This window comes from Aptenodytes forsteri, unplaced genomic scaffold, assembly GCF_000699145.1.
Source record: "Aptenodytes forsteri isolate BGI_AS27 unplaced genomic scaffold, ASM69914v1 Scaffold388, whole genome shotgun sequence".
Taxonomy (NCBI): Eukaryota; Metazoa; Chordata; class Aves; order Sphenisciformes; family Spheniscidae; genus Aptenodytes; species Aptenodytes forsteri.
In genome coordinates this window covers 51,250-67,409 of record NW_008795433.1, presented here as the reverse complement: position 1 = coordinate 67,409, position 16,160 = coordinate 51,250, and the positions used below count along the sequence as shown (strand labels likewise).

At 36.2% G+C, this 16,160-nt stretch overlaps 2 protein-coding genes across 2 annotated transcripts in view; one reads left to right on the top strand and one right to left on the bottom strand.

Moving 5' to 3' along the window:
* The window catches only part of AK6 (adenylate kinase 6), a 2,580-nt gene extending 2,200 nt beyond the window's left edge, over positions 1-380 (bottom strand). The window contains exon 1 of the mRNA XM_009281015.1: positions 344-380. Within this exon, the coding sequence (XP_009279290.1) occupies positions 344-380 (37 nt within the window). The remainder of the gene's footprint in view (positions 1-343) is intronic.
* A 754-nt stretch (positions 381-1,134) lies between these two features.
* The window catches only part of RAD17 (RAD17 checkpoint clamp loader component), a 17,150-nt gene continuing 2,124 nt past the window's right edge, over positions 1,135-16,160 (top strand). The window contains exons 1-14 of the mRNA XM_009281014.2: positions 1,135-1,560; positions 2,672-2,755; positions 3,472-3,628; positions 4,121-4,257; positions 5,402-5,454; positions 5,548-5,673; positions 5,760-5,829; positions 6,473-6,584; positions 9,390-9,581; positions 10,806-10,891; positions 11,457-11,603; positions 12,114-12,260; positions 13,013-13,133; positions 14,446-14,503. Coding sequence (XP_009279289.1) covers positions 1,135-1,560; positions 2,672-2,755; positions 3,472-3,628; positions 4,121-4,257; positions 5,402-5,454; positions 5,548-5,673; positions 5,760-5,829; positions 6,473-6,584; positions 9,390-9,581; positions 10,806-10,891; positions 11,457-11,603; positions 12,114-12,260; positions 13,013-13,133; positions 14,446-14,503 — 1,916 coding nt within the window. The remainder of the gene's footprint in view (positions 1,561-2,671; positions 2,756-3,471; positions 3,629-4,120; positions 4,258-5,401; positions 5,455-5,547; positions 5,674-5,759; positions 5,830-6,472; positions 6,585-9,389; positions 9,582-10,805; positions 10,892-11,456; positions 11,604-12,113; positions 12,261-13,012; positions 13,134-14,445; positions 14,504-16,160) is intronic.

Genomic DNA, 16,160 nt, shown 5'->3' with positions numbered 1-16,160 from the left:
GAGCCTGTGGTGCGGCCGGCGTGAGGGGCTCCCGGGGGCCGAAGGTCTGCCCCGAGGAAGCTTTTCGCAGCTTCCGGGAAGGCTCCGGTTAGCAGTACTTTCAGGCCCGGTGATTACCCCTCGGTCTCTGCGTTGGCCGTTCCTTTTCAGTTGCGGTTTTTTCTATGTGTAAGATGTTTATTTTCTTACTAGTGCAGTGTGTAAAAAGGAAACCCCCTCACACGGTGGTATCCGGCCCGCTGGTCGATATGCAAATTCAACCAGAAATAGTTTTTGTCAGAATAACGTTGGAAGCAAACCCCACAGAGGCAAATCCTCTTTCCCAGTTGCTAACGCCTCTTACTCTCAGACGAGCTCTTGCTGGTGGTGGTCTGTTGCATTAATTCATATGACGTGTAAACTGTAGAGTATTTGCGGGCCTTTTCGGAGATGACGTGTCTATTCTGTCACTCCTGCTTTCACAGAACTGTGGTTCGGCATGTAGCCGGTTACGGTTCCCGTGCTAAAAGGCTGTTGTGCGGTTGTTAGCAGCCGAGAGCGTGTGGCCACCAGGATGTTGTTTTGGGACTGTAGGTAGGCTGGAAAGTGCCTCTGGGGTGTAAGTTTGTACGCCTGTCCTAACAGGGTATTTCTCAAATCCAAAATTAAATAACCACTATTAGCAGTTTCATTCCTTGTCACTGTCAGACTTCTGAGACGCGTGACGGTCTGATTCTAGACCAGTCCCAGCTTCCTCACACAGCAAACAAATAACACTTGATTTTACTATGCTGCCTAAATAATTTTTCTCTGCTGCCTGTGTCTGACTTTTAAACACAAATGGCTGCATTGTAAATGTTAAAAAAAAAAAAAAGCCACATGCTGAAAACTATACAGAGACAACATGATCATGACCTTGATGTAAAAATGGTATAAATGAGCTTATGCTATCTCTTTCATTCTTATCTCTGTTTTAATTTTACTTCTTTAGTTTGAATGTGTGTGCAGGATTTTCAACTTGTTCTGATTTGCCAATTTGCTGCAAAATACTCTATCACAATGTGTAAGGTGTAGCATTTTTTTTTAGTACTGAAGCAGCATGTAATTGACACATTCAAAAAGCATAAGTGCCAACGTTTGTTGCTAACTAGTAGTATGCCTTTCAATGCTAATGAAGTTCTTTACGTCTATGAGACATTCTTGTATACACTTGATAAAAATCTCCAGTTTTCTAGAGACAACTGTACCCAATTAAGGGGAGGAGAGTGCTACATTAATAGCAAGACGTTTGTATTTTACCAGGTAACAGATTGGTTGGCACGTTCATTTGATGACTTCTTTGGAAACACAAATATTTCTTCTAGTGCGGTTCCTGTGAAGCCACTAGAAGGCAACTCTGGAAGAAACCAGCAGCGGAAGAAGAAAGACCTGTCCTCTGTGCCAGAAAGCAGCAAAACCAAAGCTCTGCCCAGAAAACGAGCAAAGACATCTTCAGTAGATCTGCCTTGTAACAAGTCCAGACAAAACTGGAGCCAATCTCAAGATGAGCCATGGGTAGATAGATACAAACCTGAAACTCAGGTGTGAGAGTTATTCTAAGTGCTAATATAGTGGTAACGTTATAGTGTAACATTATAGTGTAGCATGTTGTGCTTCTGTTCATGATATACTTAGAACAATACAGATTCTGTTTTATTAGGGCAGTGAAGTACTAGTTTGATTTATTTACTGTCTGTAGTTGCATGTATCTGCAGGAGGTGCATTTTTTCCCCCACACTTCCTGAGGAGATAAAGCTACTGATGAGACATTGTTTCCTGTCCATCCACTGCTAAACTTTTGAACCCGTTATTGAATTTCAGCCAGAGCTGACAGCTCCAAGTACTAGGAAAATCCACAGCTAAAGAAAGGAGAGAGAACTGAGTTAGTGCACTCATTATGGGAAAGATAACAGAAATTACCTTGCATGTTACTGGACAGCAAGTAGCTGGTCTGTTAGCATGTTCAGAGTACTTGACTAATTGCAGTTTGCGCTATCTCTTGCTATTTTGATGCATCTTAGGCATGACTTTGTGGGTGGCGGGTACTGTGGTACCTTAGGGCTTCAAGGAGAAAGGACTCAAATCTGTAGTAAACCTGTCTTCACTGGTTCTGCTCGTGGAACAGCTCTTTCACAGTGTGTTTCAAAGGTATCAGCATGTGTCTTAACTGCCTCCTAGCTTGTTCATGTAAGTAAGTTAGTGTAATACTTGTATTTTATATTTAATAGCTCATCTCTGGAGAGGAATTGAGTTACGAGGCTAGAAGGCAAGTAAGCTGCATGAGACTTGCAGACGTTCCAAAAATCTATGTAGTATTAGAGTCAGTAGAGCCTAGAAAGTACCAGCAACAGCTATAAAGCATACTGACACAAACAGGCAAGACTGTAATGTTGTTACTTTAGGAATAATAAATAATTCATTATTTCCCAACTGCAAGCAATGGAAAATTGGTTGTTTGAGGAAACAGGCTGAAATGATTATCCCTAACTGTTGCACTTACTTCTACATAGCATAAAGATATGTAACTGGAATACACACGTACATGTCTGTTAATGTTTTAGTCAGCATATATTCTGTTCTTGAATCTCATCATTACAGTCTTAGAAACCAAGAGGTGTATATATGCATTTCGTGTATTTTAATCCTGTTTTAGAATGACCTTGCTGTGCAAAAGAAGAAAATTGAAGAAGTTGAAACCTGGTTAAAAATGCACGTATTTCAGAGGCAGCCAAAGCAGGTAATCTTGCTAAAATTAGCAGCTAGAGATATAAAACCATACAAACGAGCTGGATTCAATTTTATTTTAATTTCAGAGAAAAACCTTAACTTACAGGTAGTGATTATATATCTATTGCATTATAAGAAATCTGTTAAGAATGTAGGTTAGAGCTTGTACATTTGTTTAGGGCTTATGCTGCTAAGAGGTGGGTTCTGGTTTTGCTTGGAAATACTATTTTCTAGCATCCAGTCAGTTCATACCTCTTCAGTGTGTGCTTGTAACTGCATTTGATCTCCCACAGATTAATTTTAAGTATCTTTGCAAATTTTCAGTTGCATTGACTTGATGTAATAGGATGTTTTTAACCTCTTGATTGATAAGAGACATTCTTATGCATCATTTACCAGTCTTGCCTAGTGTTTTTCAGACCCGATTCTCCAGTTCAGTATGTGTTATGTTGGTAGTCTACATGGTGTGCAGTTAACTGAACAGATACATTAAAAACTGAGAGCAAGGCTTTCAGAGTTCTGGTCTAGCTTTTCCTATCTGAATACTCAACAGGTAAATTAATAACACAAAATATTTAACTTGGTTTTTATTGGGAAAAGAGAATCATTACCAGAGAAACTATGGAAGAAATTCAGCCAATATTCATCTTCAGCCAACTTTTAGTCTTTATTTATCATGTTTGGGATTTTTTTTTCTCCCTCCCCCCCCCTCCTCCCCCATGACAGGGTGGCTCTGTTTTACTGCTAACTGGTCCTCCTGGTTGTGGAAAGACTGCAACTATACAAATATTAGCAAAAGATCTTGGCATTCAGGTGCAAGAATGGACCAATCCAGTATCTTTAGACTTTACAAAAGAAGACTTAAGGAATATGTTTGGCCATGGTAAGTATTTTGTTTTTTTCTTTTTTTTTTTTTCCTTCCAGTTACTCTTGTGATTTTTGTATGCTGTGTTTTTTTTATTCTTTTGTGTCTCTGTCGCATATGAAGTCAGATCCACATCTGTGTAAGTCAGATCCCTAGTGTTTAATAAGAATCTTTCTTTTGCTTTTATCTGAAAAGGGATTTAGTTTTTTTACAGTGTTTACCCCAAAATAATTTGCAATTGAAGTCAGTATAGAGAGCTATGTAATAGCCTGGATATCATTTGAACCAATTAAATAAGAACAGGTAAGTTTGTCTTGGTCTGGGTCCTCCACTTAATTCTACCCTTTAAAAATTCTCTTGTATTTGTAACGTGTTTGCCAAAGGGCTTGGCTGCTGGTGTTCAATGGCTACTGTCAGAAAATAGCATGGGTGGGTATTAGTTCTTGTGGGTATTTATATTCTACTTAGTATAATATAGAATACGTATTTTTAATTAGTTTTCTTTTTCAGACTCAAATTTTCATACGTTTCCAAGTCAGGCCCAAGCAGCTCTCTTTCAAGATTTTCTGTTAAGAGCAAATAAATATAACAAACTTCAGATGCTTGGGGAGTCCTCAGAAAATGATAAAAAGCTTATTCTTATTGAAGTAAGTGAAAACTTGTGAAATCTTGTTTTGAAAACAATACCTTTTATTATCATGTTGACATGCTAACTAGCTTCATGAAGCTGGTGGATTGGTGTTGCCAAAAGTTAGTCTGCTTTACCGCAGATGAGTTCTTTATTACTTTTTGAGTAATGCAGCAGGCTAGAACCAAGTTCTATCTCTAGGTAAACTATATGAGCTAATAGTCAGGCAGAAACTGGAGACTAGTTGTGTACAGAAATAAGTAATAGAGTATCAAAAAGTAGATGAAAACAATATTGAGAAGTCATACCCATGTTTTTATATGATTAGCTTTCTAGAAATATATACTTGTATAAACAGGAAGAGGGGAAAAAAACCCACTCTCCTTGTTACTTAAGGATGCAGGAGAGTGTAGGAGATACGTGAGAATTAATACAGTCGGAAGGCATTTGAAATTTAGCATTCCCTGGTCTTATGCGGGGAGGGGTGTATTTAGGGCAGAGATGTGAACTCTGAGGGTTTGTAAGCCATAACCAGAGGTACAGGAGAAGACTTTGTTTTTACTTAGTCAGGAGTGTGTTTCAATAGCATTTTCTTTCTAAGCTTTCCATTTTTTCTGACAGAGGAATTTTATAAGTATGATGGTCAAGTTGTCTGTAAACTTTCAAGAAAAAGAATAGCTGAGAGAAAAATTCTAGCTGAGTAACGTGATGTACTGTAGAATTTAGGAAGCATAGTTTTCTGTGACTTCTCTTCATGAAGTCACTTCCTTGTGTAGGTCCTCTCATACCTCAAACAGTATATCCTGCCCTCTTCCTCAGTGGAGCTGCTACCTTGAGTGTTGATCCTCTGAGTAAAACTCCGTCTAGTAGGCAATGTAATCACCCAAGGCTGTTTCTTAGGAAACAAGGACAGAAAGAAAATGTTTCTTTTTTAGATAATTTTTTTTTCCATAATAAAAGAAAGAAATACTACGCTGTGCTTTTTTTTTCCTTTGTTTTTTTCCCCCTGGTTGTCTTCGCTGTTAGCTGCATTCAAATTTAGTTGAAAGCAGGTTAACTAGGAAGAAAAAATGTGTAGCAACGTGGTGTGCCATAACAGTCTGTCTGTGAGAGAGAATATATACATCTGAATGTAATGACAGCAGTTCATTTGTTTTGAATAGGATATACCTAACCAATTCTATCGAGACCCTAGCAGTCTACATGGAATTCTCAGGTAAGTTGCAAGTAAGTTTTTAATGATTAGCTTTAGCCACTTGCAGTAAACTGGAGTTTGATTCTTGTTAAACTTGCTTATTTTTCAATTTAGGAGATTTGTTCGTACAAGTAGATGTCCCCTTATATTTATAATCTCAGATAACTTCAGTGGAGACAGCAACCAGAGGTTACTATTCCCAACGGAAATTCTAGAGGAGTTGTGTATATACAATATTAGGTAAGATCTTTTATCTCATTAAAACTTGATTTGAAATAAATGAGAAGTCAGAAACTAATTTTTTTTTTTTAAATGAAATTCAACAGTTTCAAGCCTGTTGCACCAACAAATATGATGAAAGTTCTTAATCGAATAGCTGCAACAGAAGCTAGTATGGTAAGTTGTCGAAACTGATAACTTCTGTGCGGTGCCAGGACCAAAAGATTTCAGACTTTTATATCCGAAATATGTTATTTATATTTGTTACTGTATTTGTTTGATCTTTGATAGCAGACCCCCACACCCCCCAAAAAAACCCACCAATCCCCTCCCAACAGAAAACAAGGAACAAACTGGAAAGATGTCTTGTTTTTAAGATTAGCTCCACTTGATCCTTGTTCTAAGTTGTCAAAGTTACTTCTGAAAATTATTCTGCCTATTACAGAAACGATATGTATGAAACAAATAATAGGAATAGAAGTAATTTTCATTGTCTCTAGCAAGGCCAGAAGAGGTCACGAACCTAAATCCTGTATTATTCCTGAACTGTTTTGATTACAACCAAGTCTAATATTGAGTGACACCTTGCAAAGGATTATGTGCGTTATTCTCTTTAATATAGCTATATAAAATGTGGCAATGTGCTTAAATGGATTAAATGCTTTAAAGTTAGCAGTATTACATGGTTTGAGCACATGGTGGGTGCTCATGTAGTCTGTTTATGGTGTGCATCAGAGGTGGGTCCCCACAGCCAGAATAATATTCAAATACTCCTTTTCCTACTTTTTCTTATTACTTTGAATGTTGCTTTTCCTTGTAGAACAGAGAAAAAAACTATGCTCTTGATAGAACTTCTCTGGAGTTGCTTTGCAGAGGTTGTTCAGGTGATATAAGAAGTGCAATAAACAGTCTTCAGTTTTCTTCTATGAAAGGTAAATACCTATGATTTTGTTAAGTGAATGGCATTTTGACCATTTCTGCTGTAAAGGTATTCTGTTCACTGTTGCAGCACAGCTAGGTGAGCTGTGCAAAACATTATTGACACGCTGCTCTGGAGCAGGAATAAAAGGCACAAAGTTTTGGGTTTGGTTTTTTGTTTGTTTGTTTGTTTTTGTGTGTTTTCGTTTGTTTGTTTTTAAGCTGAAAATGTTCCATTTCATGACTCTTGTATGTCATGAATTCATATAAAAGTGAGTAACATCTGCTACACATGTGTTGATGTAATTTAATGAAATGCCCTCTTTTCTTCTTGATGTCTTTGCTATTGGTGTGTGTTTATCTCTACCCTTAAAGCATTTCTGAAATAGCCCATTGATGTTGTATACAGCATTTCTGTAATGATTGATTTTGCTTTGGAGTTCCTATGGCTGTTGGTAAATTGAAAAGCTGTGAGGTGGCATGACGTACTGTGAAGTTATTGAGTGTATTATAGAATAACTTTTGAAGTTCAGTGTTTTAGTAATCTTCAAAGTACTTGTTTGGACAATGGTCAAATTACACTTAGTTTGGGATTATTTTAAATGTTCCAACATCGAAAGAAAACAGGAGACTTACTGTCATGTCTTTTATAAGCATTGGAGGTCAATAATTGTTAAGAAACCAATGTATGCGAATTACGTAATCTGTGATTTTTTTAAAAGCAGTAGTCTGGCATGTGTAGTTCATTCTAAGAACCGTTAGATGGTGCCAGCATTTATATACAATCTAGAAATAAGGAAGTGAGTTCAACAGTTGTCTTCTGCTGTATGTCATAAAGCTAGCAATGGTCTTGTTGCTTTTACTCATTTTCTCTCCCATCCACCTTGCAAACAGAAAATGTGCTCATGGAATACGGGATTAAATGCAGTTTCAAGTCCTTGTTGTAAGAGGGAGTGTTGTAGTTTGAGGTTTAGAGTATATTGAAATTAACTTAGCTGTGTTTGTTAAATTACATGAGGGAGAGAGTCAAGTTTCTAGGTTTAACTTGCAAACATGGAAACTAAATTCTTCTGATGTTGTCTTCTAGTATACTAAGTTTGTATTGTTCTGTGTTAATCAGAAAAACATAAAATTCCTCTCAGTAAAACCATTTTGATGATAATGCCATTAAGTTAATAAATAGTATGTTGGCGATCCCTGAGTAAAGTTCGCAGTAGCTCACTGCTGGATGCTAAGTAGCTTCTACATACTGTAGAAAACCTAAATGGTCTGAAAATGAACAGTTTGTGTAATTTTTAATAAATTACCTTGGAAATGTAAAAACATGAGAGTTAGAAAGAGAACTTTGGAGAAAACAAAGGCGTATGGCTTGACAGCTTCTGTACATGACAGCTCAGAATCATGTACTCAAGTCATACCACACTGAACATTCTCTTCTTGCATTTTCTGCCTTCATGTTGAATAGAAATTTTTTAGTTGTTCAGGTATTTCAGTTAGGTAAATGATTGGCAGCCAGTGATATTTTGTAAATTTTGGAGACACCTCACCTCCTTGTTGATCCCCTGAGAATGCAATATTAGTTTTTACATATATATAATTTCTTTCTTCACTTGTGTATATGTGTAAACACGAGCGATACATTCACTTTGTAGTAGTATTAACGGGTAAAATGGATCCATGGTAGTTGTGGAAGAAAAGATAAATACGTAAAGGATAAGTTCCCTTAGCAATAAGGAACACCTAAATGGTCTTAAAATGACTAGTTTGTGTAATTTTTAATAAATTACCTTGGAAATGTAAAAACATGAGAGTTAGAAAGAGAACTTTGGAGAAAACAAAGGCGTATGGCTTGACAGCTTCTGTACATGACAGCTCAGAATCATGTACTCAAGTCATACCACACTGAACATTCTCTTCTTGCATTTTCTGCCTTCATGTTGAATAGAAATTTTTTAGTTGTTCAGGTATTTCAGTTAGGTAAATGATTGGCAGCCAGTGATATTTTGTAAATTTTGGAGACACCTCACCTCCTTGTTGATCCCCTGAGAATGCAATATTAGTTTTTACATATATATAATTTCTTTCTTCACTTGTGTATATGTGTAAACACGAGCGATACATTCACTTTGTAGTAGTATTAACGGGTAAAATGGATCCATGGTAGTTGTGGAAGAAAAGATAAATACGTAAAGGATAAGTTCCCTTAGCTCAATAAGGACCTTCCCCCTGCCACTAAATCAAATTGTGGGTGAAAATTTTTGAGTTTTAAATTAGAGTAGAAGAAGGGTTTTATTCTTTGGAGCTCAAAACATTGTGGAAATTAGTAGGCTGTTGGAAGAATCACCTAAATGAAAGTTTTTCTTTGCCGCCTTATATTTCAGTGAGGGTATTATAGAGATAATGCAAATAGAAGATAAATTGATAAATGAACAGCATGTAACTGAAATATAATTTACGTATATTTGCACTTGTACTTTATAAAGAAGAAATTTTTAAGAAAGGCAAGTTGGGGATGCATCAGAACTAGGATGAATAAGCAAGAATGCTAGCTTTTTTTAAAGACAGGTATTTATTATTCAAAAAAGTACTTGGCACCTTAGCTGTGGCTTAAGGGACAGAAGAGGGATGAAGCATGCTAGTTTAGGTGACTGGGTTGTCTTCCTAACAAATGAGTTTTCTCTTAGTGCCCCTATTTATGTAACATTTTCTGTTCTTTTTTTTTTATTTGTTTGTTTAGAACATTAGCAGTAGCAATATAATAAAAAACTTTATTGGATTCATGTACTTTATCCTGATTGTATTTTTGCTTTTATTGATAGACTGCTCGTTGGAGAAAGAGTTTTGGTCAAGGAAGAAAAGGAGCTCCACACTAAAATGTGAAGCAGCAGCAGTATCTAAAGGAAGAAAAAGTAAATCTGATACTTCAGAAGACCAGGAGATACAAGCTATTGGTGGCAAAGATGCTTCCATCTTTCTTTTCCATGCTCTGGGGAAAATAATTTACTGCAAAAGTAAGAAAACTTTGACTTACTCTTCCTTTCAATGGGCAAAGCATGTCAGCTGCTAACAGCTAGATTTGCTAAAGAAATGCTAAGGGTGAGCTCTAATTTGCACGTTTGGTCATTAATAACAGTATAAAAACAGTAATAAAAGTTTGTGGTAACTGAGATTGCAGCTGTCTGTTAGGTAAATAAACGTTTCATTAAGAGGTACTACATGTATGTAATAAAGTTACGTAACAGTTGCATTAGGTCCACATGCTGTAATGCAGACAAAGCTAGATAGATAGCCACCACCTTTGTTGCTTTGTACAAAAGCAGATTTTGCTTTTGTGCAGAATTATACCTTGTTGTATGGTTATGTTCTGTACTTGTCTCTATTCCTAAAAGTTACAGAACAGCCCTGCAGCCTCATAGCTACTGCCTCCCTTATTCATGTATATGGGTTTGACTCCTGCTGTTGTCTCTTCCTCCCTACTGTTTATCTCAACTCTGTTTCCCTTTAACTGACATATGTGCTCTCTCCTTTCTGACCTGAAAACCTCTTCCACTTCTCTGTCATACCCTGTCTCCCTTTCCACCTTTCCAAAATTCTTTCCACTTTACTACTATTGAAAGTTCTACTTTTTATACACTCAGGTTCTGTAAATTTACAGAACCTATCTGCTCCCTGTGTTTGGTTACAGTACTGGTGGTGTTTGTTTTTTTTTTTTAACAGTTCAAAACTATAATTCATAAGCATTTGGTACTTACTAAACTAGTACTATCTGCACTTAGCTAAATCAGGATCCATAATGCCATTGGCTGTCGATATTTCAGCAATAATTCACAATATCAGTTCCAAAATTAACTGAGGAGAAATAGTGAGATGAGGGAATATGAAAATAATTAGATGAAATTTGTTATAGGAAGTGTAATGTAACTAATTACGTGTCGTTGACTATATAATATTGACTGTATAATTAAGTACTTGTGCCTGCATCAAGAACATTCTGGGAACTGAAAATGGTGTTACCTAGTTGCTGGTAGCGTTGACACTTGCTAAAAATGATGCTCAATATATGTGAAAACTACTATTCATGCAATTATACATTTCTGTTCTTGCTCCTATGTAATTTTTATTCTAATCTCGAATATTTAATCTGAAATGTGTGTCTTCTGGCTTTTTTGATTATGTGCAGAAATGTAACAACATTTCTGATACTAAAAGACTAAAGATTGTAAAATCCTTTGTAGGAGAACCAGTGTCAGAACCAGAATTTCCTCAGCTGCCTGCTCACTTATCAGAATATCGTCGAGACACCTTGCTTATTCAGCCTGAGGTACATCTGCAATAACTACTTGATTCCAGTTTGGTTTGAAGAAACCAAAACAAACTCTAAGTGATTGATGCAAATCCTCAAGCACAGTGGTTTTGTCACTGATCTGAGTATATGTGTACTCAACCTGTCTAAGTTACAGAATAATTAACCTGGAATGGCCTTCTGGAGGCTAACTTCAAAGGTAGATTAGGTTCCCAGGCTCTTGATCTGTGGAGTTTTGAGTATCTCCAGGGACAGAGATTCTCTCACCTCACTGACGGACTTGTAGTGGAAGGTGGACTTTCCCTTGCTGCAGCCTGTGATTGTTACTGCTCATCCTTCTGCTGTGCATTGCCAACAGGAGTCCGAGTTCATCTTTCTGTTACCACCCATTAAGAGAGTTGGCTTCTGCCCCTCCGTCCCCAGCGTTAGCCTTCTCTGGGGTCAAACCAACCTCCCTTTTGTATATAAGCATCACTTTGTAGATCGTGTGTGTCAGCTCCCTAACCATCTAAATGTATCATAACTTTTACAGGATGCTTTTCCTTATACACTGTGTAAAACTTTGAATTTTTTTTCCTAATAGGATATTGTGGAAAAATCGCATATGTCTGGAAGCATGTTTAATTTATACCTTCACCAGAACTATGTAGACTTTTTTTCTGATATAGATGATGTAGTGAGAGCCAGTGAATATTTGAGCACCGCTGATGTCCTTTGTAGTAATTGGAGTGTAAGTGTCATCTTTTTATACACACGTACTTTTTTTTTTTTTAATACTCTGACATTGAGCTTCTAAATTTTTCTCTAAGTGTTTATGAATGGTAGAAAGCAATTTTCTTACAATTCAATAAGAATTAAGCTGTATCACTTCAACAGTATAGGTGACAGTGAATTGTTAATGAATGCTGAAGTACATCAACTATAGAAGAGATGCAGGTCTAATTTTTTGTCCAACTTCTGTCAGTATTTTATTATAGTGGGTTATAGTGTTTGTAAAAAATACTCCACAAAGTATTTTCAAGTAGAACATATTTATGCTAAAAATGTGTTGGAGTCTGTATGCAATTCCTGAAGTAATTGAGCTTGCTTTTTCATTTGTCTGCTTTGAGTGAAAGTTTCATGGTAATCTAAACGTATTCTGGGCATGTCGTGTCACTGCAATTACAGAGTGTGTTTTAGTTCAAATGAGACACACTGTACAGAGACCTTGAGTTCACATTATGCCCAATTTCTCTCTTAGACACGGCTTGTGATGGAAAAATACAGTGCATCTGTGGCTACCCGAGGGGTGATACATTCAAATACGTCCAGAGCCTTTGCCCACCACCAAGGAGGGATGGGGTTCCGGCCTTTACATAAACCCCAGTGGTTCTTTATCAATAAAAAGGTACTGATTTTTTTTTTTTCTTTTAATTTTCTTTTTTGGTAAGGTATGACAATTGAGTAGTATGGATGAGATTTGCTCACAGTGCTAAACTTGTCAAATATCCTGTTTTGATATAAGCTACTTCTAAAAAGCACTTGCTTGAAGAGTTACATTTGTATTACTCCTTTAATGGAAAAATAGATTGGTGGCCTCTGACAGAAAGTCTGATTCCTGTGTCAAGTTGGCATACTGCTGGGAGAGTCCTAATCCTAAGTTAGTGGAGACACAATTAGTGTTGAAATACTATAAAGTATTCCTAAAAGTAAGTTTAAGTTTTTGTGCAGTTTAAATCACATTAAACTGTTGTGTAAGTTTAACAAATTACTGCTGTTACGTTTTATGTGTTTATCAGAAATAGCTTGTTCATGAGATACCAATGCTCTTGGCAATTTTTTAAGTTTGAACTAATACTTCCCTTGCTGTATCTGGCAAAAAATATTGGCCTGGATGGGTGGGGAACCCAGGGATAAATATTTTCTGGAAATTTTAATGCCCAGCAAAAGGCAAAAATGAAGGAATTTACCGTTTTTATGATCTGTATATGTTAACTCTAACTGCTTATCCTTTTTTCTGTTCTCACTTTTCAGTAGCTTGTGTGTAGTCATCCAGCAGGCAAGAAGAAAGTGTGTCTTTTATAGTACAGAATATCTACATTAATAATGATTTACTAGGTTTTTTTTACTTGTGTTTCTTTTCCCCCCTAACTCTTACAGTATCAAGAAAACTGCCTTGCTGCAAAATCTCTCTTTTCAAGCTTCTGTTTACCACCCGAGTGTCTTCAGACAGAGCTATTGCCTTATCTTGCTATGTTAGCAAATCCAATGAGAAACCAAGGTAAGATGAATGTAACTCTTGATCTTGGACTCTTTTTTGTAATCAAAACATACTTAATGCTGTAAACCAAAATGTCAATACTTTCTGTGCTTTTGCCTCAGTGAAAAAAATACTTATGGTAAATGCATAAAGCTGATATCCAAAAATGTCTCTAGTAACATAGCCAAAATTAAAGGTGTCCTGTTAGGTTTGAAACAACATCAAGAACATTTTTAAAACTTACGTAACTGAAAGACTTAAAATCAGTATCTGTTTTTGCAGAAGTGAGGCTTGTATGATGCTTCATAAATGTGTAAGATGGTGTCCTTATGTTGGAGTATTTGAAATAATTTTTCCCTTTTTTTACTGCATGGATTTCTGGTATCTGTGTACTTTTGAATTTCATCATGTTGCCCTCTCACTCTGTCTCTTAAGGTCCTTGCACGGTTTTTCTGTCTGCCCGCATCCTTACTAGCTTGTCTAACTGGGTGACGTCAGCAGACTTGCTCATCTCACTCTTCACCCACTTTTTTCACAGGGTTACGTTTAAGAATGTACTGGATAGCCCAGGTCCTAGCACAGATCTCTGCAGAATTGTATTGGCAACTTTTTTCCATTGCTCATACCCCTCTCCCCATTTCCTATTCATTAATTATTTATCAAACTTTACTGATGAAGTTGTTCTCTTAGGCTCAGGGCTTCTTTTAAATCTGCTAGAGGATTTTGTGAGGAGAGTTTTGGAAACCTAGTAGGCAATATTGACTAGATCTTTATTGCTTACTGAACCCTTTACAGTAACATCAACAGACTTAAAAGGCTTTAAGAAGCCTTTCCCAGATAAAGTAAACAAAATGCAAGTTTGCAGTGCATTTAAAAAAATGTGTAACTGGAGGTAATCCAATAGGAGACAGTTCATGCGGAAAAATTGACTTTTTATGGTACATAATCCAAAAATTACTGTTTAGACAGCTGGATCACTTATGCTATGTTAATTACTTCTAATAAAAGGCTTCACGTCTTAACTAAGGCCTTGACATCAGGATGAATTCATTTTGTAGGCTATGGAATAATAACTCTACATCATAAATACACAGTTGATGAGTGTCAGGGATTTTTTTTTGTGTAGGCAATCTGTAAATATGTTACAGTAATGTGGTAAACCGTTTGGAAAAAAACCCCACATACACACGTGCGCAGTGTTTTGGTATACAAAATATTGCAAATATATACAGGAATACATGACTAAACTTACGAATTATTTATTTTCCAGTATATTTAATTGTATGTGCATTATGATCTACCCAATATGATACTGGTGATTCTTTGTTCTCAGCTCAGATTGCTTTTATCCAAGACGTTGGGAGGCTACCGCTGAAAAGACATTTTGGGAGGTAAACTTGACTTCTGTCTTTTCTTAAAGAAAGTAAGACTTTCTTTCTTTTTTAATATATTGAGGAAAAGCACCCTTTCATAAACATCTTCAGCGTACATCTATGATGTGACATTTTCCCTTACTTGCAGTATGATAATTTTATATTTTGCCTGTTAAAACTTTTTCTAGTTCAAATCCGCTGAAAAGACATTTTGGGAGGTAAACTTGACTTCTGTCTTTTCTTAAAGAAAGTAAGACTTTCTTTCTTTTTTAATATATTGAGGAAAAGCACCCTTTCATAAACATCTTCAGCGTACATCTATGATGTGACATTTTCCCTTACTTGCAGTATGATAATTTTATATTTTGCCTGTTAAAACTTTTTCTAGTTCTAATCTATTTATCACTACAATGTTAGTAGCAATGTTTTAACTCCAGTCTTGCTTTTAATCCTTGTTTAGCTTTCTTTTCCAGTGTATCAAATATTAGCTCTGTCCTAGACATATCTATGTTTCTCCAGTGCATGATCTGAATAAATATTTTTTTACAATCAAAAACATTTACATGAGAATAAAACTGAATTTATGCAAAGAGTATAGTGCACTTTGCCTATTGTTTATTATGACATAAAACATTAATCTGGAAGTTTGATAGAACATGCTGTGTTCACATGTGTTAGAGTTGTAAGAAAGAAAGTATAATGGGGAATTATTCGTATTTCCTTTGAAGCAGTTGTATATCTATGGAACTACAAAATATTTTAACGAGTCTTCCCCTGAAATTGGATAGCAGCACTGATTTTTATTTTGTGGACTTTCTGCCTATCAGACTACTTAGAGTAAACCTTTGTTTAGAATACTATAGCTACTGAAGTTCCTCTGTCTTAGATGTTAAATACTGAAAAAATACTGTTTATTTCAACTGCGAGACTGTAGTGCTCTACTTACAGATTATGTAGCACTCGTGGGGTGACATGGCATGACATGTTATATTGTGACTCTAGCGAGCCGTCTGAATCATAGGCATCATTTATACCAGTAGACCCTCAGTTACATTTCTATAACTTTGATATCTAATTAAAAAAAAAAAAAAAAAAGAGTTTTAATTGTGATGGTCTTTTTCTAATAAAGAATCGAGATCACAGTTAGCTGGAATACGACTAACTCTTTCATCTCTTAACCAAGAGAGTTTGTTAGGGCGTCCAACAAAGCATCTCATATTTATCACTGTGGTATTGCTGTCTAACTATGAAATACTGGCCTGAAAGGTAAAGGCTGTATTACCCAAGAACCAGCCTGTTCCCCAGCAGTTGTATTAAAAGCCATTTTGGTTGCTAGTCAGGAAGAAAGGTAAGTGTCCCTAATAGGTGTATTTCTTTGCAATCTCCCTAGTCTAAGCTAAAATGTTTGTAACTTTACAAATTAATTGTAGACTTCCTTATGCCATTAATCTTGTCTGCTGCATACCTTGAAATATTGATAAATGTTTGTATCTGCATTAGTAAGTTGGGTGTGTGTCATTTAGCGTTTTACCTGAGGGGTGACTTTCTCCTGAAGACATGGTAATCCTTTTCCATTTGTTCACTATTTTGGAAAGGAAGTGTAGAGAAATGTAGGTATTTTAGTAAGCATTTGCTTCCTTCAGGAATCCCAATTGAAAATAATTTATTTTGTGGT